The 26,023-nt window shown below is 39.1% G+C and overlaps 2 protein-coding genes across 4 annotated transcripts in view; one reads left to right on the top strand and one right to left on the bottom strand.

Annotated features, from left to right (window-relative positions):
- Positions 1–26,023, bottom strand: part of si:dkey-71h2.2 (low density lipoprotein receptor adapter protein 1) — a 78,378-nt gene that overhangs the window by 4,416 nt on the left and 47,939 nt on the right. The window lies entirely within an intron of this gene.
- On the top strand, positions 4,527–25,302 carry fndc4a (fibronectin type III domain containing 4a). Of its 2 annotated transcripts, none has more exons than XM_019268573.2 (6): positions 4,527–5,050; positions 12,010–12,125; positions 13,619–13,823; positions 20,350–20,439; positions 22,261–22,394; positions 24,280–25,302. In XM_019268573.2, exons 2-6 carry the CDS (start codon positions 12,042–12,044, stop codon positions 24,319–24,321), a joined length of 555 nt encoding a protein of 184 aa, XP_019124118.1. In that variant the 5' UTR covers positions 4,527–5,050; positions 12,010–12,041; the 3' UTR covers positions 24,322–25,302. The 2 variants fall into 2 exon arrangements, with proteins under 2 accessions (XP_019124118.1, XP_019124117.1); XM_019268572.2 differs by having other exon boundaries at positions 4,527–5,318.

The following is a 26,023-nucleotide window of genomic DNA, read 5'->3' as shown; positions in this document are numbered from 1 at the left end:
TTGACTTCAATTGGGAAAGATTTAGAAAGCCATCTGCTAGACTGATATTTTTTCTTGATATATATGAGTCTTTGCACTGCAAGAAGACTGAAAGTCATGAGGCAGCAGGAACCCCCCACCAACCCCCACAAATGTGTGTGGTGACTGACCACCATGGTTGTGTGCAATGATGAGTCAAGGGCACCGGTAACTACAGGAAAATTTAATTACATGTCCGCTGGTGCAGTAAAAAGTACTGAGGGATACTGCTGGCCTACGCAATGTGGGCTGAATTGTGGCCATGCAATGTTGTCTCAGACCTTCTGTCTCCACTGTTCAGCGTTAAAGGATGAAATGATCTAATTAGTTTTAAGAAACAAATGAATGGATTTTGGTATGGGTGCGAGCATCTATCTCTCGGCTTTCACTGGACACTAAGCTACATTACAGCTACATTTCACACTGATATCTCGTGTTTTGTTAGCTCACCAATGAGACAGCTCATCATCCCTGATCAGTATGCAGCACTGTGCTCCTGCCCAGTTTAAGATCCCTGCTGTCACCATCTCCCTTCTCCAAGTGGTTTGTGTACCAAATGTCAACGTAAATATTCATATATGTGGCTTTGACCTTGAATGGCTGTCTCTTTCACTATTCTTTCTCTCCACTTATTTTTTTTTACATTCAATCTATTTAAAAAAAGAAGAATGTAGTGTAAAAGTGTAGGTGAGGTGAAGTGAAACATTCCTATAATTTAGCCTTTATTATTGAATATAAGATGCAATAAATTTGCAGCATACTGTGAAAGGTCGACAGGGTGCTTTTTCCTCATCATGCCATTTCACTTAATGGTGATGCAACTGCTTTACTTTTGAGACAGAAACTCTTCAGAATTTAAAAGATGTCATCAAGCAAACTGTTTTAAGTCTTTCAATGTAAGTATCTGAGAGTCATCAGGAGGATGGACAAATGGAACTAAGAAAAGGAACAGTCCAGGTGTGCAGTCACTTATTAAATCCCATTATTATGCCTTCAAATTACTTATAAAGTTCTTTTGCCGGGCACTGAACACCAAGCAATTAACATTTTGAGTCTTTATTCCTGCAAGGTGCAAGTTATTTTTTGATATTTTTTAACCGTGTTCTCACGAGATCTTGTTCAAAAGTTTTCAAGGTAATTGATGTTGGAGCAATACAGAGAAAAACATTAAGTATAAAGCAGTGGAGTGGGAATAAATGGGCTTCAAAACCCGGAAGACTTTTGAAGGTGACCCTCTGCCTTCTAAAAAAGCCCCCCTGCACTTTTACTTGCTTAATTTATTCATTAAAAACACACTCTTTAAATGTGAAGGAGACACATCCCCTCACAAGCTAAAAACTAAAATATATCTTTTATATAAAAACAATATCTCCCTTTATACAATCAACAGTGGTAAATAACGTTAACGTTATGGGCCACTTGAGCTTATCAGAAAGAGCTGTGGGGACACGGCAGACAAAAATGTTCCTGAACCACTGTCTTAGAGGAAATAAAGACTGAACCACCCTGTCAGTAACACAACCGCGCTCAAACAGATGCTGAGGGGGTGGCAAGCTGACACCATTAGAAAACTCAGAGGCCGGTACTTTTAAAATACATGACAGCAATAAACAAGACAATGACAACTTCTGTAAACTACAAAATTGACTGTAATCACAGGAAATTGGCATCTGACTCTGAATGCAAAGATGTCACATCGATTCTGAGAAAAACATGAGTAAGCATAACTTTTGCTACAATTGATAACATGTCTGCTCTACAGTCACTCGAGCCTTTAGCCTGAATTTCTCGATTTTTAATCATAAAGAACAACACTATTTCACTGTCAGTCTGTTATAAATAAATTCTCTGTTTCAATATTACAAAACCAGCAGGGGTGTGTGTGTGTGTGTACGTGTGTGTGTACGTGTGTGTGTGTGTACGTGGGTGTGTGTGTGTGTGTGTGTGTGTGTGTGTGTGTGTGTGTGTCCCACAGAACTCATCAGTCACAAACGGTGCTCCCACAGCGAGACTGAAAATCCATCTATTATTGTGAACTGTGTGCAAAGCTTGAACTCATTTATATGTTTCACACAGGTCACGCACACAAAATAAAGGACCACTCTCACTCATACAGTTAACAGCAGAGCAACAGGGGGGCCCACTGGTGCAGTCAAGCAATTATGTAGAAAACAAACAACTCAGTCCAAAATTAGAATGAAGCAGAAGTGAAGTGCTGAGCATGTTGAGTGCTTCTATGCAAAATTAAAAAGACATAAGCGTGAGTGTTGCTTGTACAGATCGTCTGAGCACATTTTTAAGTGTGATTGAAGCTTTTGTTACTTTTCCAAAGTCCTCTGCTTAATGCTGCTATAAATCATCTCCAAATTATCTACTACTTTAAACAGTTATGAAGTATTTTCCGTTTACCTCACGCCTTTTTGAAAACTTCATGAGGTACTCCAGGCTTAAATCCTGTGTAAACTCAACCATTAATCCACACTTATTTCTACAGCCTGCACCGGCTCTAGCATTTGACTGCAGCTTGATCAAGTTGATGTGACTGCAGAGGTACATGACAAGAAAAATGTTCATGCTCTTGATTTGATCAAAATGTTTTAATCATTTTCTCTTCTAAAGGATTTTCTTGTCTAAAAGTTTAAGCCTGTTCCTTTTTTTTTTCCCCTAGTGATATAATAGATGGTTTTAGCATCAGAGGTTTGATAAAAGTGTATTTAAAATATTTGATTGTCAGCAACTTCCTGTTATGACAAATTTATGTGAAAATAAGGGAAGTAAGCCAAGACACTGCATAAACTTTGGCCCATGTTACTGCTAAAGATTGCAGGGGTTAGTGCTACATCATTCTGTGATTCTCTTTAATAAGGGATACAGGGATGGCTAACATCTTCCAGCACTGAAAAAAGACTGCAAGATGATTTTTTGGTGAGGAATATAAATCTCCAGCATAGTACAGTCTTGGGTACAGCTGAGTGTGAGCCAAGAATTCACTCTCCTCTGAAAATCATGGCAACTTACTGGAAAGAATGTAGTTAAAATGAAGCTCCTTGTTCACAAATCAAACACTGCTGCAAAATGATTTTATCCTGATTCTGAAGCTGAGGCATTACCATGATTAGTCTATTTGAAGAACAGGTTATTTTTCAGTGAAACAAGCCACTGTGTTAAAAAAAAAAGTTTAAACTGTAAGAACGAAATGTTACTGATTTTGCTTTACAGATTAGTTCAATAAATAACTGTAGGGAAATAAAGCCTGTGGAGTCTCAACTGAGCCTCTGTAGTATACTGACTTTACATCATCACATCATGAAAGGACACAGTCGATGCAGTGAGTGCTAACCACAATGAACCCCCCACGCTTGTTAAACTGAAAAGCTCTTATTGAGACAAATGCCACAGAAATGTCAGCTGGAAATAGACAGCTGTCATGGTAACTCCAATATCTAATATCATATCTAGCTTAAATGTCTCTTTTTCCACTCTTTTATATATATATTATATATTATATATATTATATAATATTTTATATATATTCTTCTGTCTGTCTGCTCCTGCTTATTGAGGACTGGTGAGCACATAGAAACCATGGCAACACCTCAGAAGTGTGTGTGTGTGTGTGTGTGTGTGTGTGTGTGTGTGTGTTGTAGGGATGAGGAGGAAGGCTGAGGGCTGGGTGGGGGGGTGACTACATTTTCTTTTGAATGGTGATATAGGAGACAAAAACGTGAACATAAAGTTTTGAAAGGGGGGCAAAAACACGTCATTGTTGCCCCCCTTTTTTTATTGAGATGATTATGATCTCTCTTCCACATCCGCACATCTTCTGATTCATAATTAGAAGCTGTAGGATAGTAGTCTCCCACACATGTGTGACGACTTCTCCGCTGTGTGGACTGCAGCACAGCGCCTGCATGGCAGATTCTCCACAGACGGGCAATCTGACGTGACGCTCGTCCCATGAGGCGATGCCTCCGCTTATCAAAGTGATTCATCTTCCTGATAACATGGTGTGTCTTTTGGGGGCTGCTGCAGTGTGTGGGGTGAGCTGGCTGTGATGCTGATGCTGATGCTGCTGCTGGGGGTGTGTGTGTAAAAAAACACACAGGGGTTGAATAAGACACTTCATGCTTATGACATTTCAAGTTTGGTGAATGAGTGGAAGCTTATACACATTCAACACAAACATGATAGATAAATTCACAGGGTATTATATATTATATATATATATATAATATATATATATATATTATTATATATATATATATATATATAAAGAATGTAGTTAATATATATATATATATATATATATATATATTATATATATATATTATATATATATATATATACACATACACATACACATATATATATATACACACACACACACACACACACACACATATATATATATATATAAATATTAGCTTATGGCACTGCTAATGAAATATTAAAGCAGCTGGAGAGCTACAGTGTGAGTGGTGGCTGTCCGCATAGCTGCTCCTCTAACGGCACGTGGGAGATTAATCATGGCATGCTGCGCGTGAGAGGCGTTATATAGGCTACCTGTGCACGAGAGGCTACTACCGCAGGATGACCAACCCCGCGTGCGTCAATAAACAACATTCAGATCTATGGGGGGGTGAACAGGAGCGCGAGCGCAGGGTGAAAACTTAAAGGCGCTGCCCTTGGTGCTGACGGCGTACCCCCCCTTCTCTCTCTCTCTCTCTCTCTCTCTCTCTCTCTCCACCCTCTCCACCTCCTCTACCCTTCAGTCCGTGCAGGAGAGCGTCATCTTCACAACGACCTCTTCATACCTGAGCTCACGTGTGTGTGTGTGTGTGAACCCGGGGACGATATGGGAAGTCAACAGTTTCAGCCAGCTCGTTCAGTCTGCGCGAGAACGTGGACGAAGGACTTGTGGATTTAAATGAAGAATCCGTCTCGGCTCCACAAAATGTTTCTGAAGACTGAATCTGAATTTGTTACGTACTTTCACTGGTTATCTATTTACTGAACCAGCTCGAGCCAGCCAGTAAGCGTCCATTCATTCATTCACTCACACACACACACACACATTCATTCATAAAAGGAATTCCAACATGTTCAAAAATATGAACTGCTGTGATTGAGTTGCCCTTCAAGCATTAGGACATCTGCGCCTTTTTTTTCTTAATTATTATTATTATTATTATTATCTGAGAGGAGCGACGATATCCACCGAGACATGGCTCGTCTGCTTGTTTTGGTCAACTCCGTGGTCCTGTTGCTTTTTGGCAGCGACATGTTCTTGGTAGGAGCAAGTAAGTACAAGCCTCTATAACAGTGGAGTCAATGCAATTATTGTGCACTTTGCAGCCCTGTAAAATGCGCCATTAGCTTTATGTAAGTATTACAAGACGTTAACAAGTCACTGCTTTCAATCTGAGCCCGATGACGCTTTTCAATGCCATGCTCGTTTATTCACACACGTCAAAGATCTACGATGTTGTTTTAATGCTCAGCGTGTGGATCATAACACCAGTTTATCCACTGTCACCTGTTTAAACGGATATAGAGCAGATTGCAAGCACGTTTAGGTCTTAAAGATGAGGTGTCTTTACTTTCTTTGACTTCATGAAAACAAGACATGGTGTCTATTTAAAAAAAATATCCTTTGTGTTTTACACTTGATTTCAGATAACCTTTGCCCTCTAATAAAATACAGTTTGCAGAAAGAAACCTGCAAATAATTTCCCCGAGGAGAGAATCTGTACAGCAACCACCTCCAGCCTTTTACCACCGTGCCTGCTCACTTGAAATATACTTTATCTCAAAAAAAACTTCTCATTGGTGGGTTGAAATCTTCCAAAATAATAGGACACAGAAACACCGGTTGCAGAGCCTACGCTGCCTTCAGTGAGATCAAGCTTGAGTGAGATCATCTGTGGTTTGAACTATATAAAGAGTGTATACACACACACACACACACACACAACATAATTATGTTCTGCATTCTTTCCATTACAGACAAACTTTCCCACTTCTCTAACAGAAATCTTCTCTATCTGTGTCTGCATGCATGCATCTACAGTATCTCTGTCTCTTCATCTACCTGTCTACCTTTATCACTTCCTCCCTCGCCTCTCAAGGGAACTGAGTCCTGCATGCGATAGCGCCTTGAGAGAATCAGATTGGCACTTTGCTGTTTCTGTGGGTGTGTGCACCGTGTTCCTGATACAGATATTCAGAGCTTTTGTCATATTCTGTGCTGACATGTGAAACCCAAGAGCATCTCTGATCTTGGTGGAGTTCTGCACGCAGGCTGTCGAGAGTAGGGGAAGCTACTGTTTAGAATATTGAAGATGACACTCATGAAATATTAAGTTGGCTGTTGCAATGGGCTTCAAAGTAAACCAAAATCCAATTATTCAAAATTCATTACCGCCAAGCTGCATTTATGCTTTGAGACTGTGGGATTTACAGTGGCACGTCATTCAGAGGAAGGTCTAATTAATTAATTGTAAGCTTCTTGGTTCATGGTGAGGTTGTGCATGAAAATTTCAACAATCCAACAAAGCAGGAAAGGAGAGCGTTTCAGTGAAGTCCTTCACAGACAATGCAATTAATGGGATTTGCTTCAATATTTTGAAAGTGAAGCTAATGTTGTGCAACAGAGGATGGTGAATGCTGGCATATAATAGAGCCTGTTTTTCTTTCATCTCACCTACTGAAAAGCTCTTCACTCATCTGTTAGGCATGCTTTTCAACACGAGCCACGATTTCACAATAATCGACACGGCCTTTAAATTCAGATGGGAAAAAATGACACCGTTGTAAAAAAACCTGCAGAAATGGCATTTTGTCTAAATATTGAAGTCACGACTGCATTCAGTGTGAAAACAAGCATGCAGGAATAATAATACATCCCACATGATGCCTAACCAAAGCTTTATGCACTAAGCAAATGTGAATTAGAATTTATTGGAGTGATTTGGATGGCCGGGTACATATCATTCTTCAAATTGGCAATCTGCCGTACTTAAACCTCGGATCAGAGCTGAATCCATCCGAGTGAGGGCCAATGTTTGCTCATGTTGCCATAATTTCATCTGCTGTCACATGGCGGACATTTTACAAAAACACAGTGGGAAAAAAAACTTCATCCTAGTATTTTATATTCGTGTTCTAGGTGTCATGCGGTAGCTCACACTTGATAGTGTGTCTTGTTTTAGCATCTGTAGAACCAGTAATAGCTAATAATATTAATGCTACAAACTCTGACTATAAATAAACAACTTAAAATCTGCTCCTGCACGTCACTGCATGCTAGCCTTTATAGTTTTCAGATGATGAAGTAATGATAGCTCGCGGCTGGATAAGCCTCAGGTTTTGGCCGGTGATTACATTAACCTTAGACTGGCACTCGGTCCCATCTGGTCCCACTGCTGTTTCACAGCCTCTGAGTCTGTGAGAAAGAAGACAAAGTGTTCATAGAGGAAGAGATAGTAAGTGCTCGTACCGCAGAAAGGCTCCGAAATGTATAGAAAAAAGCACAGGGATTAGCCATGCCTGGTTGGACCATCCATCTATATCCATTTACAAAACTACTTTATACTGTTTTTATTGGCATGGTTAAAGTATGGTCTCAATAAAAAATTCAAACGCAAGTTTTATTCGAAATCAGTCAAAGGTAAACTTGCAAAATGATTTTACATGGCAATAATTCAAATCAAGTATCCTAAGAACACTCGACTGTGATGTGTATGTGACCATTAAGACCCAGCAGCACTTCTTCTCAGTTCTTCTTCATACTGTTGTTGCTGCACTACATATACACTATAGTGTGATAGAGATTTAAGCACATGAAGTCACTGCTTCCACATGGCAAGGTGAACGAAAGGCAGGCTTTCAGAAGGGTGTGGAGTTTAGAGATGAAACAAATAAATGGTCTTCAAAGGTAATATTGGGGCTGAGAGTGCTGTGGCCGAGTTAAACCAGCATGACATTGCTTAAGAGCTCCGTAACCAGACGACTTGCAACACAGAGGCCTGCGAGCAGCTGTGTGACAACCTCCTGCTGTGCAGAGGAGAACATTTAGACTTCCCACGACTGTGCTTGAAGCACATCCAGATGAAGCTGTTCAAAGATTGACTGGGCAACACATCAAAATTCAAGGCACCTATTATGAGTTATTGCTTTCATTTATAAGATGTCAGTGAATATTTTATCTTACAGGGAACCAAGGAATTACATGTATTAGAGAAGGATTACATTACAAGGAGCCCTTCAAGCTGTCACCAGCTTAGAGGTAATTGAGACTGAAATGTGATAGATAATACAGGGAGTCGACAGCCTTCATAAAATAGTGTTCTGCCTTTTAAGTGTGTTTGAAGCGATATGAATTATGCACTTTTTGTGTTTTCAATGGAGTAATCAATCATTTGGGACATTAATAACAAAAAAACTACCAAACAATGAGAAAGTACTCATCATCATGTCAGACCAGATATGGTTTGTACAATAAAACAGAAGCTTTTTCAGTCATAGAGCAAATGTCACTGTAGATGAGAGCATAATCATTCAGAAGAAAGAACTGGGTTAAAAATGTCTAAAGAAGTCAAAAGACGAGGTTAATCTGTGGAGGATTTCTGACACTATTACAAAAGGTCACCAGCTCTTTCTAAAAGAAAATATATAGAATTACAATGTCCACTTGGCATCCAGGTACAGTATCTATCCATAAATAGTTAGGAGACTTCAGGCCCTTTAGACAGTAACCAGAATTGGAGCTCTCTAGGTGGAGAGGTGACATTTATATTTGATAGCTTCAATGAAATCAGTTATGCTGCATTTTGCATTGGCTACACATTTCCACCTGTCAAATTGTGTTCCTGGTATTCCTGGTAAATCTGACAGCTGATGTAATCTCCAATCTTTTCTACTCACATCTCATTTTTCTATTTATGTTTAGCCTATGTGTTATGGTTATCTATGGTGGTCAGAGCAGACTGCCGTCTCTTATTTTGTGACCATAAAAAAAAAAAAGATTTCATCTCTCATGCTGTGACTATACAGTAACCAATAAACAAGCTATGCATAAATCAGGATATATTGTACGGTTGTGCTTCGTAAGCAAATATAGAGGGCAAAATACCAAATTCAAACTGGGCTCCTCTCCATGTGGCTTGTCAGCCATTCAGAGATCCACCTGCACTTTCACTATCTCTCTGTGCACTCTAGTCTGATGGGGAATAGCTAATGCGCAGGGCTTTGGCTATACACGCTATGATTCAACCTGGCAGCGCGCCCACATCCCAAGAGGGTCTTACCATTTGTTTGCACTGACACACGCCTCGGCCGCTGTGACCTGTTGCTGTTTGATTTCAGATCTTACATAACTCAGTCTGTGGAGTGGGGCTTACTCAGGACACGTGGCCGTCAACAAATATTGAAGTATCTGCAATGACACTTAATACTGCAGAAGAGAACATCAAACAGGCTGAGAGGGAACATCAGGAAGAGAACTGGACTATTGGACTCCACAAATGAAGCTTTCTGTTGTCTGCTGATGAGCAGAAATAATAGAGATATTTGTTTGTAGTTTTACAGTCCAAAAAGTCACCTTATCCAGATACTTAGTTGAAAATGTACTTGTCCTGCTCGACCATGTGCAAAGGAAACAACATCATATAGGAAAAGGGCACTTATACATTAGTGATGATTCATGGCTTGCTTCATTTAAACCGTCACTCGCTCCATCACCAGTAAATGACCCGCAGACAATGCATCATGGTTACTGCGTGCTATTGCGCATGCACGGCTGTCTGTAACCCCCATTACCCAAAGGACAATGAGCTTCAAGAGAAAATGAATGTGTCCTGTCTTAGATAAATGTCGCACCTGATTCTGAAGAGTGTGCGCACTGTACAACATGTGCTGACGGCAACTGGCCACGCTGATAGTGGCTTGATAGTGTTTGCTTTAGAAATATGAGGAGGGATTTGTTGTGCCAATTACTGTGTTATCCCAGGATGTTGCAATGTAAGTTTACTGATAATAGATTAAATGTATAAGATCAAATGTTCATGACACACAATTAATTAAGACACTGCCAAGGAACAAGGACACAGAAACCAATATTATAGACATATGTATGACTCATTCACTGTCACACTCCTATGATCAAGGACATTATATACTATGTGTGAATTGCCCTCCCTCTTAACCTACTGTACGTCTATTTTAACACATTACAGCACCTGCTTCCAGAAATAAGCTTCTCATTAAATGGATAAAATGAGACACATAACCTCTTCACCTCTTGATACTGGTGATACCAATAGAAGAGCCCCTTTCGTCCTTGCTCTTTCTGACGTTGGATCATTAATTTCCTCATGTGCTCTGTATCGCAGGCTAAGCATTAGTCTGGCTTCTTGTTCGTCTCATTCGTTCCCCTCTGCAAAACCAATCTCTTGAGCGTGTCATGAGGCAAAAGGAACCGAGCGCCGTGCCTAGTGTCTGACCTTGACCTCCCCTGAAGGGCTGAGATAGCGACACTGTCTCGTCTGACCCGAGGGTCTTGAGATCTGCCTCAATGTCACCTTTTCTCGCCGAACATAGTGGCCATCATTGATCGTCTCCGAGATAAAAACAGGCAGAAGTGCAAGAGGTGATAGAGACAGTAAGAGAGGGAGAGATAAAAGGGGAGACATGGGGAGATAAGACGAGAGGGACGTGAGAGAGACTGATATAGAAAACCACAAATCATTCGAATAACTCCCAATTCCATCATTTTGTCTTTCATCTTTCTCTCCTAAGTGCACTTTTCTGTTGAAATATTGTCCTTGTACAGCATACGTCTTTGGCTTTCATCTCAACTGTGTTATGGGTTGTTACGCCCATGCTCTTTAAGTTAATAAAAGCCTTTGAAATACAAACTGACTGTACAACTGTCAATTAATCCTCACTTTGTAGTGGACCGCTAGAGAAGGCTGTAAGTAGAAATCTTATTACTGGTACTTAAAGAGCAGTTGTGTAGTCACATCTCATTAGACAAAGTGTCTGCTTATATCTATTGTCTTCTCCCATCAGAAGTTATTCTTTCTGCTGTTATTTTTCTCATATCTGACAAGCTCAAGACATTTCCACTCCCTTGACCCTCTCAACATCATCAACAGTCACTTTCTGTGAAAACACACAAAGTCCATTAGACCTGCATCGACGACAAAAGCCCTGAGGATTGGCCTCCAGGTCCCCATCTGCCCGGCCAATCCCATCTTACCTATCCATCTGACCCGAGCGTTTGCTTGGAGACTGTGAAGCTGTACAAGGCCCTCTATTAGATCTGTCACCCTCTGTTTCTCCTGGCTTTTGCTTTCCCAGGCTTTTGTCCCGCTACGCAATCAACGTGTCCACCAGCACCAAAATCATGATAGATGACCGTGAAGTGACTGGGTGAAGAAACATGACCCTGTCCGATAGAGGTGGACATGAAGTAGACACTGTGGTTACTTTTTAAAAGGGCAGTCAGTTTGACAGACAAGGCTGGTTAGAAAAAAGAAGGACAAAGTGAAAGATGTATAAATATGTGATTTTTAGTAATTCTGTAGGTTTCTAATAAAATGCAAACAATACATACAGTGAGTTAAAGAGTTAACTTAGTTGTTTATTTTGAAAACAAAATAAACTCCAAAATCATTACCCAGGTGCTACATAACTACAGAAAGCTGAACACAGGTAGCCAATAAAAATGTAATTTTCAGTGTATTCCACTGCTTGATCACATGACACCAAACACCTTACACCTTACATCTGGTGTCCCTTAGTGCTGCATGAACTTTGACGTTAAGACTCGGTTATTCACTTTTGATTCAAAACAAACACCTGTGGGTTGTTGTTGAGTGCCAATGCAATGCTTGAGACTTTCCAGGTGCAGTGTGGACACAGATGGCATGGGCTATGTGATATATGGAGGATTAACAGACCCTTCTGTATCTATTTCCTTTCCTCTAGACCGGCCACCAGCTCCTGTCAATGTGTCCGTCATGCACCTGCGAGCTGACTCTGCAACTGTATCCTGGGAGGTTCCAGAGGGAGATATAATAATTGGCTTCTCTATCTCACAACAGGTAAGTCCCTAAAGTTTTAATGTAAATCAGGGAGGCTGTCGTTAGGTTAGGAGAATACCCACAAACAGAGAAAATGACATTTGTTTTATTTTTGGCTGGAGCTATTTGTGGTTTGGCATTGAGCCCTCACCATGTCCTGCTGAAATGTTGTTGGCACACCACTGAGCCAGTAGGTAGAATGAAAAAGTGCACCTGGAATCCATTTTCAGCCATGTCACAGTTCTTGACAACCTGTGAAACATATTGGAATAAAACCATCCCACATAAAAAAACAATGAAATGATAATCTATTCACTGACTGAAGTCCATAGACAAGCTTTCGTGAGCTCAGCAAACACCCCACTATGTCACGAGTGTGTCCAGCATACTGAGTAAGTAGTAGCACATGTGAATAAAATCCTGGCGGAATAAAGATGTGTTTTCGCCTGGATGTATATTTTCAGGAAGCCCTTAAAGCTTTGCTTAGAAAGGCCGACTAAATCTTGCCTTCAGAATAAAACTTGGCATGGTGGATTTGTCAAGACAAAACAACGGTACGGCAGAATGCACACAAATATGTGGAGCTGCCAACCTGCATTTTTTAGCATGAAGAGATTTCAAAGGCTTAAAATAGGGAAAGCAATGAATGCTAACAATGTATGACAGAATGCCACATGCATCTGTAATTATGTTTATGCTTTATGCGGCGCAAAAACAATATGCATCCATTTAACTTTGCGATTCACTCACACAAACGCCTCTCCTTAGGGTGCATCATCATGGTGTGCATCTGAACTTGAACAAATTTGGTAACTGCCTTGAGTGTATGTGGCGGTTTAATCATTACGTTATGTATTGTTCACAGAGAGTAAATCAGATCTCTCAGTCAAGCAGGGCCATAAAAAACACATAAGAAGTAGACATACCCAGAAGCCACTTGAAGTGCAGATGGGTTTAAGAGCGGTTTAAGAAGAGCATGCATGCAAGTAGGAGGAATAATTCTCACAGGTCTTGATTGAGCTAATAACACTCTGCAAGGTCAAAGACAAAGTCTGAGACTTCGGAGGCTTGTGACTGAAGGCACTTGCAGTCTAAATTAATCATAATATTGACTCCACCGCTTCAATTTCCAGTCATGACTCCATATGGCAAAAATGAAGTACCAACTGTTAAGATAATAAAGTACTCAGCATGTCGTTCTCAAGCACCTTGAATATTCTCTGGTTGGTCACCTCCGTCTCACATTGTTAGAGCCCATATAGAGGTTCTGATTGTTTTGGGGTTTTTTAAGTTTTTTTATGACAATGAGGATACTATATTACTGCCCTGTAAAGAAATTACAAGCAACAAGACTTTTTATAAAGGGTAGTGTCTTCCAAAGGGACACATTTGCAGGGCTGGTGTTCCATGTGGTCACCTTGATTGCACCTCAACTGCCCACTGTATTGATTATTGTATCTACCCAAAAGATCAATCCATTCATGTGTTGTTTTTATCCTTGTTCCAATCCCCAGAGACAGGAGGGACACATGCAACGATTCATTCGGGAAGTCAACACCACCAGCCGCTCTTGTGTTCTCTGGGACCTGGAGGAGGAGACAGACTACATCATCCAAGTCCAGTCAATTGGCCTCTATGGGGAAAGCCAAGCCAGCAAAAAGGTCCATTTTCGCACCCTCAAAAAGACAGACCGCTTCCCCTCCAACAGCTCCAATCAAGGTAAGCTCCTCTGAGTGCTGATAATTTTTATGTCTCTGTCTGCGTTCAGGGACTACAAACGAGTATGATTCAAAGAATAAGGCCTTATGTTTTGTCAAATTCTTTTAAAATTAAAAAGGGCAAGGCTGGCATTATCTTTTTATTATCATCATGAAAATACAAAAACCAACAATCAACCTTCAGTATCCTGTTAACAAGTGTTTGTATAGCCACAGATACAGTATTTAACTCCGACATTGTTCAAAAACCCATAACGAAAATACAGTAGCAGCCTACAGCCATGTTAGCTGCTATGTGAGGTCGTACTCTGTGGCGCTTTGAGCTGAATACAATGCTAACAGTAATGTTGAGAAGGAAATATTTACCAGCTTCTTCATCTTAGTTTAGTGTGTTATCAATGCTAACATTTTAGAATCACCACAAAACACAAAGTAAAGCTGAGGCTGATGGGAATGTCATTGCTCTGAAAGCATTTGGTCTTAACCCAAAGTTTTGGGCAAATAAAGATTTGGGATTCACCCTCTGGGGACCATGAATTTCTGTACCAAAGTGGTAGACTGCTAGCTAGAAACAGAGAAAAAACACAGGGCTGCACTGGGTGACACATTCCTCTATTAAACTGAAAAAAGGAAAAACATATTTGACTTGTTTTTTTTTTTCATGATAATATAGTTCTATGGCACAGAGCTATATATACTATATATGCAACACTTGCTAGAATGATACATTTTGTTGTTTGTTTTAGTGTCTTTGTGGCATTTGTTAATATTAGCATAATTACTATTCACAGTAATTTCACAGTATTCTGAACAAAATCTGTCTTCAAGTCAACAAGTTTTAAAGTGTTTATTCTCACTCTGTTACGTAACATAATGCTTTGCTTTTAATTCTACAGTACATGGTACAACCACAGGCATTTTTCCCCGAGGCACAGACAGGAGCAACCCATTACAGATGCTTTTCCTGCTGTTGCGCTAAAGCCGTTTCTGGCTATTGAATGCTTTTAAGCACCCTGACATTGAAAATGAGGTACAGTAAAGGCTACTGCCAACACAAGTGCAAGTAACCTGAAGCCTCCTCTCACAACGTCCCTCGAGGGGGTTCTGTGTGCTTCATGCAGGTTTATTTTCTCCTAGACACCAATTCATTATTGAGAGATTCTTCAAGCGTGGCTGCAAGAAAGCTCCTCTGAATTTATGCAACTCTATATCACTCCAGGTGCCTAATCAGGATTCTGACACACACTCTAAAACACTTTGGATTCAGTGTCTGGGCTCGGCTCATGGGCTGGAGGAAATATGAAGTGACCGTGACCAATAGAGAATAAGTTCAGTGGCTCTCAATTTCTTACAGCGCAGATGATGAAAGAGTGGGGAAAAAGGTATTTTCTTTCTATTATAAGCATTTGGGCAGAGTCTATATTTCAGAATAAACTCCTTTCTCTGCATTAGTTCAGCCACAATTATGGGATAAGCCTAGTTAACTCTTAAAATAACGACAGATTGCATTTGACATTGGTCTAGACCCAGGCGTGACACAAACATTTTTTCTCTCTGTTATCTTACGGTCTGGTTTGGGTTGGGAATAGAAAGTGCTGATACAAGTGGGTCATAAATGTTTCTATTCAGCTGACTCAGGTTCGGTACCATTAGTTAAGCTGGCAAAGAGAAAGAAACAAATTCAGGCTCAAGTTCAACACACAAGCCTCTGTGCTCTCCATTAAGCTAATACAGGCACTGGCATCACACTCACTATTCTTGCTGCTTCACATCAAACACTCAGGAAGTGATTCTCTGTACTTATTTTTGAAGTTAAAAGCAGTGGGTTTTGGGAAGCTAACTAGTATCAATATCTGAACAAAGTGCTGAACATGAAAAGACTTCCAGTCAGTGGTCAATGCCTTACGACTTTTTCAAGACTCTTAGAAAAGATTCACTATGCAACATTAATCAGGATTTGTAGCCCCCTGAGTAATCCAAGTGGGTCAGAAAAACAACCCATTCAGTGGATGAGCTTCATTTGTGGGAGTTTGTATTTGTAAGTATAGAAGCAATCAGTGTCAGCTTTCCATAAATCTCAAGCCAGCACTGCTGACTTCTCATGCTCCAGTTTTAAAGCCCAATCGCATCAAGTTTCTTTGTGTAATTCTTGTCAAGTTTATAGCTCTGCTTCACTTTTCATGCTTGGCTCTGTTGTCTTTTTGTATTTTGACTCTGATATTGTTGGCAAATTTATTGTAAACTGTGTGTGAGTGATACAATGCACCTGGGAAAAACCCACACATACTATAGCAGCTGTGACTAATACTCCTTTCATAGATAACCTAATGATATTGTTATTTTTTATTCCTGTTTAAGATAAGGACCCAGACTGAATGACTACAGAGACAAACACAGTAACCTCATTAACGGTACAGATAGTACCTCAGGCTACATATCCTAAAAATGTTCAGTTTATTTACACTTGTATCAACTTCACTACTATATGTAGACTGATTCAGGTGAGTCTTGAGTAGGGTACAAACCTGTATGTTTGAAGTGTTATATATGTTTTATTTGTTTTTTCAATCTTGTATAAACTGATTCAAACTGTTCCAAAGATAAAGTACTAGCAATGGTACTATTGTAAACTGTGGGTTGCATAAAAGCTGGTTGGATCACACTTAATGGGAAGAAATTGCCGCTTTTTGTTGCTTCCTATGCACTTTCATCCATTGCACCACAAACTGATTAAATATACATGAATGAACACAAGATTAGGATTCACTGATGGTCAACAACATGAGAAACCTTTGTAAGCATACAGTACTCCTTTGAGAAACTCCTTAAAGACACAAAATGAATTCCCAGATCCGCTACAAATTAATTTGTGTTGGCTTAACAAGCTTCTGTTTGCTCTGAAAGGATGTTTACAATATTTGCTCCTAAATAACAACATATGTATTCTTCATGAACCCTAATGCACCATAATTTAATGTGACATTTTTTGTTCAGCATCGTGCTGCTGACCACCGTTCCTTAAAAGCCTTTTTAATCTAGTCTGGCTCCAACATCACAGAGCCATTTCAGAGATCCTCTGTCACAGCCAAGTGCCTCCTATTGAAACTAAATTGATTTGCTGTACATACCAAGCATCCCCAGAGACAGAGCTATGATACCCATGAATCAATGACACTTTTATTTTCTTTTGCTCAATGCAATTATCTTTGATAATATGATTACATATTAGTGCCTATACCACTGGATGTACACCTGGCCCGGGCAGATTCAGGATCTATCTATTTCATATTAAGCATTTCCTGGCAAGAAACACACCATGTGTTGCTGCTGAATTTGAATTCAAACAGGCTACTGTGGATTTTTTTTCCACAGGATCAATATGCTTTTCCAAAGTCTATTTCAATTCCATTAGTTCCATGGAAAGCTTTTAATCAGAGTACATATATTTATGTGGTTTGCCTGCCCTTCAAGAGTGAGGTATGTGCTGTGGTCTGAGGAGCAGGGTTCAGTAGCAGTATCTATTTATGTACATGTAACTCAAATATAATTAATTTCAGAGGTATAATTTCAGTATAGTGAAGGGACTATTTGAACTACAAAGAATTTACAATGATTTACAATGATGATAACAAGATTCATCAGAGCTCTGTGACAATAGTAAGAAAATTTAACATCCTTTAGTCACATTCAAACCAAAAATCTCCAAATATGTTATATAAATCATTCCCAAACAAAAGACATGAACCAGCTAAAAATGTTGCTGCCACTAAGCTGTCAACCTGCTTCATACAAGAGAGCAAAGAGAGAATGTTTTCAAAGGATGAATGCCTTGAGCAGTCAAATCTAACCGGGTAGGTGGTCCCCTCAGACACAATTACTGTGCGATTCTTCAAAGAGATGCCAAGTTGTCTTTGCTGAGTCAGAAGCTACACCAGGGCGGCCTTATTAACAACTCTGTTCGCTCCCTGCCAAATATTCTTTTGACTGGTACACAACTTCACATCTTTAGTTAATGTTTTATATACAATTAATGGCATGCTTATTGTCTAAAAGTGGGTAAATGAAGAAGAACTGAACTGATACAGTTAGCTTATGAATTGATTGGAAGATTAACAAAAAAATAATGATCTGCAAATATTAATCAGCTTTTTAACTGTGACGATTTATTGTTTTTTTGTTGAAGGTACATGGTAGAATTGAATTCATTTAAGTCCAAGGCAGTAGTCTTTTGTTGTTTTTGTATAAAATCTTAAGCACAAGTGATGTAATTTCTTTGTGTAGAGTGAAAATCTGACTCTTAAAACTTAGAAAATGTAAAGTACAAGTAATCTGAGGTTTGTTTAATATTAGTAGTTATCACAGAAGCAATTCATTGAACTCTTTTTCTCAAGTTCAGTAAAATGAATGCTGTAATGTAATGGTTTTTACATTTTCACAACTTTTGAGACCTCTTTAAATTAATTATTGAACTGTAATTTAGTTAACTCTCTTTACTGTTTCTCTCTCTGTCTCTGTTTTTAAGTTGAACCAGTTTAAAATGTCTTACAGTCTAATGAAACCTAAAAAGCTCAAGGAGACATAATGCAAGAATAAATCACATGATGCATCTTTGTGACACCAATACAGGGCCCCTGGTGTGTTGTTACACAGTTTCCCGACACAGTTCACAGCCACAAAAAAACATCATGGGATTCGGGGTGAGCAGAAGGAAGGTCGACTAATTATCTGAGCACAAACTCTTTGGTGCACCGAACGCACCGCAATCTGAACAAGAAGAACATCACACAGCATATCACATGAAATATGGATGATACCGCAGCAGGTTATTTAGGTCATCGGGAAATCCTATTCACTTGTGGTATGAAAACATGAACATATACATACTGTATTTAAGCATGGTGCAAAGTCTGCACATCCCAAAGCACTTTTTCAAGTTAAGTTAGGTCATTAGATCAACCAGAAAAGTGTAAACGAGAACAAGAGGTTCAGTTGGAAAGTCTTGCAGAACACAAAAGTTTACTGAAAAGCCCTTGATGTACTGCCATCCTAACACTTGGACCAGTAGTTTCTTTGTGCACAGAACTAAATCTGCAGAACTTTTCATGCAGAAGAACTAGTTTATTATTGAGTGTGTTGGGTTCAGACAGATAGAGGACATGTGGGAATAATAAACTGGAGAGGAACTCGCAGGAGCACTGACCTGAGCACTGATCTGGCATTTAAGTGTTATGTGCAGCCTGGTATCAACTCAAGAGACGACTGTGAAATGGTGAATCCAGCATGTGAATCTTAGGATCCAGGATTTCAAATCCACAGTATGTAGGTTGAAAGAGTTGGTCGGTTTATTAATTCCTCCTCTTCATACTGGCTGTGAAGTGATACTGAGCAACAGAACTGTAAGAGATAAAAAAGAAGTCTACAGTCCTCGTTCCGTGTTCAGTCAAAGTTAAATTGAAACTTCAGCGGTATGAGTTAGCTGAGTCAAATGAATATATTCCTCCTGGTAGTCGTGTGTAGGTTTATTGCCAGTATTCTGTCCCGGCAACAAACCTACATGCTACTACCATGAAGTATCCCTCCACCGTGGCTTAGCGAGATAATGCTGTCAAGTAGATCCCACACTTCTGGGGGTTAATTTTTTCCAGTCAGATCTAAAGACAAACATTTGACAAGCTAAATGATTTATGTAAAATGTATGTATATTTGAAATGCTGTGAGTCTTGGTTGCTTGCCTTGCAATGCTTTGCTCGAGTTTGTACTTCCCAAATCTCTACAACAAGTGATGAAAATACCTTGTTAACTTGACACATACAGTACATATTAATAAATTAGCATCAGGGAATTTTCTGTGACTTTAAATTTCCATTGTGACACAGTGCACACCCCTTTCATCTCTTCACCCACACACTGCTACCATGACGGAAAAACGTAGTAGTATCACTAATAGTAATAGCTGTGTGAAGAGAGCTGACAGTCTGCCATTTGGGGGCCAGATTCTTGACAACTTGATTCACTAAAAGAGGCAATTGGGAAGAGTGGTGCCCTGGAAGAGTTCCATCCATGCGAGTAAAGAGATAGTTTGGAGAGTGGAAATAGCCCCATAGTCAATCCACTTAAAGGAGGATTAATGCTACAGATTGATATGTGGTAATGCCCAGCACATTTTCTGACCACTACTACTTTTTGTTAAATGGCATAACAGCCATGAGAGATATAGCAGTGTCCATTTGCGTCAAACCTCACTGACAGAATATAAATTGAACATCTTACATTATCAGATAAACCAATAAAATAGCTCTGCAAGCAGCAGATATTGTTCGGCTTTTACATGATGAACAAGACAAATGGGTTACTTCAACTCTATAGCCATGTTTTAGTCTGTTGCTGGTAATGTTGTATCTTGGATTGCATTGTAATCTCTCATACTCCATATAATATATAACCAATATTTAGTACTTTGTATTCAGTATTTTATGTGGAGTCCATATTTACGGTACAACAACTGTCCTATCTGTTCTCTCTCCTAGATGACCCCACTGTGCAAGGCCTGGACAAGTCCCGGCATCTACAAACAGGAGAGATGATCATAATCGTGGTGGTCTTGGTCATGTGGGCAGGTAGGTTTTTGTATATTAATAATTAAAACTCAATCGGCTACACAAACACAGTATTTTCTACGGAAATTAGGACAGATGTGGTTATTTCACATTTGCCTATTCAGATTTTTATTTTATTTTTTGTCTTTGCTTTACATATTTCATATTATTTTGAAATTTTATATTATCAGTTATGCAAAATTGAAATCAAAGTCCAATTACAGTTGTTTAATTGCCAGGCCACTGTCAACCATATTTTTTACAAATATTTAATCAGAAAGAATGTATTAATGTGCCCATATGCTCCTCGTCTTTCAGGGTCAAACAGTATGCATGTGTCTTAGATTTTCTTTGAGGTTATCAATGGGTTAATTCTATAAATCTATATCTATAAATCAGATGTTATGGAGCTGTTGTTATCAATAATGAAATTACATTCAAATCTTGCTTAATAAGCTGAAAGCTAATTGGACTTTTCTAATGGATCTGCAAATTGTCAACATTTCAGCCCAATGATGGAGACTAATGGTGCACATCTGCGAGAGGTTTCATACTATAGATTATCAATTTATTGACACATCATCAATAAGCCGCTAATAAACAGAAATACAGCACATGACCACAGGATACCTAGTAAGTGGAAGTTCGAAAGAGTCTAAAGTCAGCTGAAAAACTGAAGTAACACATGCACACACACACAAAAAAAGAACAAATAAATGTAAGATATCTGAACATCCCGTCACTTTCAGGCTTTTTCATAACAGCGATGTCAGACCAACATCACAGTTTTCCGAGCACTCTCTGGATGTGAGCTCTCCATCGCAGTATGATTTTCTACTCCTTTGAGGAAGTGGGCTGATTAATGAAGCGTTAAGGCGCAATGAGAAGTGGCACATCTGACAGGCTGCCAGGAGAAGGCTTTCCCGCCTCCGAGCACCAGAGTGAGATGTTAAATAATACTAATGAGAGAAACCAAAGTAACACGGCAGGCTGCGAAGAGTGGGAGTGAAGGAATAAAACACATCATGTGGCGTATTCATAATGATAATGGAGTGGCTCATTTGCAGCCAGCTTAAAAACAAGATTTAACTTGTTTTGTGAGGCTTCAAGTTCATAATTCTGGATTTATTTGTTTTTTTCTTTTATCTTCATCTTTTCAGCTCTTATCTTTGTGACTTTCCGCTGCTCGGTCCAGGCCTGAAAAATTTGATTATAAAGTAATTAGGTAATTGGTTTGGTATGATGTAACCTCATCTGCTATATCATATAGTCTTTCTGTGTCTTAAGTGGCTGTTGGTTAGTGCTTAAAACAATAATAAACTGTAATGTAAACCATTTAAAGGCAGACAAATTACTCCTCAAATGAAAACAAATGCTACTGTAATTTACCCAGTAGAAATATGGTAATGCCTGCCATAAATGTCTTGGGTGTAGCTCTTACATGATGCATGAATAAAAAGTTAATTAAATTAAGTAAATTAAGCTAAGCGTATTGCTTGCAACTCCTCAGGTGTCATTACCAGGACTGTATATCAGCTTCTGAATACGTAATGATAGGATTATAATAGAAATTCATAGCCTCACTGAAGCGAGGAATTTAATTGTAAGCATATGAGAAAAAAGTAAGCAAACTCTGTGGAGAATTACTGTCTTCCAAGCTTTCAGATAAAGGCACAGCCATCGGTCTCCCTTGGGAGCAGAATTCCATTATCCACATGGCCTTTCATCGTGTTCAGTTAGAGGAAGTGCTGACATGTCTGTGACAGTTGCCGCCTCATGACTGAATTCCCATCCTCTTTTATGTGTGTGTGTGTGTGTTGCCCATTCCTCACCTCCCGGCAGCTGTTATTGCCCTGTTCTGCCGGCAGTATGACATCATCAAAGACAACGACTCCAGCAACAACAAGGAGAAGGCCAAGCCGTCGTCCGAGAGGAGCACGCCGGAGCACCACAGTGGAGGGCTGCTGAGGAGCAAGGTGAGCACACGCCTCCTCTAAATGAATGCAGGCCCATGTCACGATCACCTTAGTATTGTGTTTGAATGAACAAACGTAGACTGAAAAGATGCGCAACAAAATGTCAATTGGATGTGTCCAGGTGATGTTTTACTTTTTGTTCCGCACCGTGCCGCAGAAACAACTTTCACCAAGTCACTAATAATGTTAATGTTCATCAGAAAAAAGGTTTTCTTTAAAAGGTCCAGTGTGTAGAATTTAGAGACACCTAGTGGAGAAGTTACATACTGCAACCAAATAAAAACTCTCCCATGTCTCACTTTCTCATTCCAAGCATGTAAGATAAACTCTGCTTAAAATTCACATAAAAAGCAAAAATGTCACATCTAGATCAGTGTTTGTTTTGTCTGTTCTGGGCTACTGTAGAAAATGGTGGTTCAACATGGCGGATGGTGGAAGAGGACCCGCTCTCACTGTACATATAAAAGGTTCATTTGAAGACAACAAAAACACAATGATACTTATTTTTAGGTGATTATACACAAATAAAAACATACTTATCAATACTGTATCCAATTCCTGCCAATAGATACTCCTAAATTCTACACACTGGACCTTTAAAGTAAATATTCTTATATAAAAACAGTAATAGTAAATGGATACCGGTGAAAAAAGAAAACAAAAATAAATGTTTGGCTTTATATTTATCTTCCTATTTAAATGTCTTTTGGACAGTTTAACTAATTTAATTCACAGTAACATGCTATATGTAAATACTTACCACTCTCTGGTATATGTTTAGTGTCCTGAAACTTTTCCCATTACATTTAGTGCATACATTTATCTTTATATAGACTCTTGCTGGAGCACATCTTGACCTCTTACTGTATTCATTTAATCCTTTTCAGAGAAGAGTTGTTGTCTATGCTGCTGCAATTCTGATGCAACTATACCCATCAAATAATATTCGACTGGGGTAAAAATACATCTTGCATTGAATAAAGCACCTCATGGAAATGACATGTTTCAGGAATCTCCAAGGATCCAGTCTCCAACAATATACGTTGCATGTGCTATATCACAGAGTTGGTATCTTGGGATGCTCAGTGGTGAATGAAAAAAAATTGTTTATGCCTTAGAAGATAAAAGATAAAACTGAGTCACTGGTGGAGCTTTGATTGTGTGAGAAATACCTTAAGATGGCAGTGAACAGATACAGTATATGCAGTCACAGCTCAGTAATGTGGCCATGACCAATCCATAATCGAGGTCATTTGCGCCGTAAGTGTTGACCTTAGGCAAGGATTTAACATCGCGACATATTGAGTTCTCTTGTTTAAATTAGCTGAGGGGCAATCGTTGTAGGATTTCTCACTGTGTTGGCTTATCTCTCCTTCCAGCTCTCATTAGGTATTTGGGTGTTGAGGAGAGTTTCTGTCAGATAAGTTCTGTTGAGGACTTCAGAAACTCTCTTTAGTATGAGTCAATAATACAGTAGGTCAAGTCTCAAGGAAGCAAAAGAGAGAGTGAATGTATGGATAGAGACAAGAGCCATATTATTGTCAATTTGAATAAAACATCTCAATAAAATATAATTGAAACTGAGGATTTTTTAATTGAAATCTACTGTAAATCTGATATTTCTGATATTACTTTGAATACCACATTTCAGTGATATATCGTTCAAAGTCTTTTCACATGTTTTCAGCAACTATTCTCCAACATATTTAATGTATTTGGAAAAAATTGCCTTAACACAGGCTCGGTTCATGGCTCCCATTTTTTCATCCAGATACAACATGAGGTTATTGTAGAACTAACAGTGTATGTGTCTTCTATAAACAAGCTGTTCCTTTGCTTTAGAGGCGAGTAATCGTGATTTTTTTTCTTCTCTTTCCTGTTGCAGTTTCATCCCTCCGTGCCATCGATCAACATCATCGAAGTTTGAGCAGAAGCAAGCTGGAGTTAAATTCTTCTCTCTCTCTCTTTCTTCTACCATCAATGCATTTTCGACCTTTCTCACTGATGAGGAAAAAAGCTGAAAAGGTGACTAGTTTCTGTGGGTCAGTGAATAAGGTTGGTCAAGGCTGTCTTGCAAAAGACACACATGCATGTACACAGAATTTGTAGGAAAACACTAAACTACAGATGGATACACACACACACACACACACACACACAGGCACACATACACAGCACATTAGCTAACAAAAACCTATTCTGCAGGTTTGATAGAACATAAGTCAATGTTAACCCATGGTGCAGGTAACATTGATGTATTTGCCAGGTGCTTGGTATGTTATTGCAATACAAAACACACAGTACGACTTATCATCTCTGGGAGGCTTCGCGACTTTAAATACGCAGTGTATTTTTGATATCGGCATGTGCGATTAGACACCACGTTCACCTGCTGTAGACAACTCCCATCTAAATAAATCAACATTTCTTCATTGCAAATGCTGTTAATATATTGTCTGATCACAAACGTATATTATCTGAGCACTGCGGGCAGATTGTTAATAAGGAGAGAAAGCAAACACATGTATCCAAAATCCATTTATAAAAGAGGCACCACGACAACGTCTTAATTTTTTTCTAAATATCAAAATGACCATTTTCTGGATAACATTGTATTTTTTCATATTTCATACATAAACATTGTCTGTACATATTTCATGCATTCACTAAATGAAGTTGCATGCAGGTCATTTGCCTGTACTAGAATAGCATTTGATGTGCATTCTAAGTTAGATGCCAAATGGAGAAATAAACATGATTGCAGTGCTGTGAAGCTGTTAATGTTTTCTTCTATTTTACCTGCTTTTAGATCAGGACACTATCTTTTACCATCCAATAGATCTTGTACATTTCCTGACAATTGTATTTCCTGAAATGTAAAATAAACCTTCTTTTGAATGTCCAATTACTAAGTTGCAGCTAATGTAATGGAGTCTCTCTGTCTCTCTCTCTCTCTCTCTCTCACACACACACACAAACACACACACACACTGAAATGCATAAATCACTTCCACTTGGTGCACAAAATGCACTTTCACACAAAAGCTGCTCAGCACCCGTCTGCAACTTCTGCATTAAATGCTGGCCAAGACTCACAATACAGCAGAGTATTGCACGTAATGCACAAAAAACGCTCGCCAAGTCTCATCATGAAAGATGTTTTACCAAAAAAAACAAAAAAAGTACAAATTAATTAGTTAATGATATGGATACATGAAAACTCACCTCAGTCAGTTTGTGGTATATAAAATCCTGACGTTTACAGTATTTTGTCACTCAAACAGCACCTTTAAATGGTTGCATTTATGAAATAAAAATGTATTGGTGGAATTTATATTCCCTTAAACGTCCAGTCTGTCAGATTCTCTCTTTTTAAAGAACATTGCCAAAATATAATGTGCATAAGTATATTTTAATTTGTGTATGATCAGCTGAAAATATGAATCATTACGTTTTTGTTACAATAATAGATAAAAACCACAGAGACTTCCACTGAATCCGCCATGTTTCTACAGTAGCCCAGAACGGACAAACCAAACACTGACTTGAGATAGGTTCCTTCACGGATAGGGTGAGGCGAGAGGGTTGCAATCAGCAACTATGCACTAAATCCTGCACCCTGGTCCTTT

This window comes from Larimichthys crocea, chromosome XI (genome assembly GCF_000972845.2).
Source record: "Larimichthys crocea isolate SSNF chromosome XI, L_crocea_2.0, whole genome shotgun sequence".
NCBI classification, from domain to species: domain Eukaryota; kingdom Metazoa; phylum Chordata; class Actinopteri; family Sciaenidae; genus Larimichthys; species Larimichthys crocea.
The sequence above is the reverse complement of the archived record's forward strand: the minus strand, read 5'-3'. Positions and strand labels throughout refer to the sequence as shown.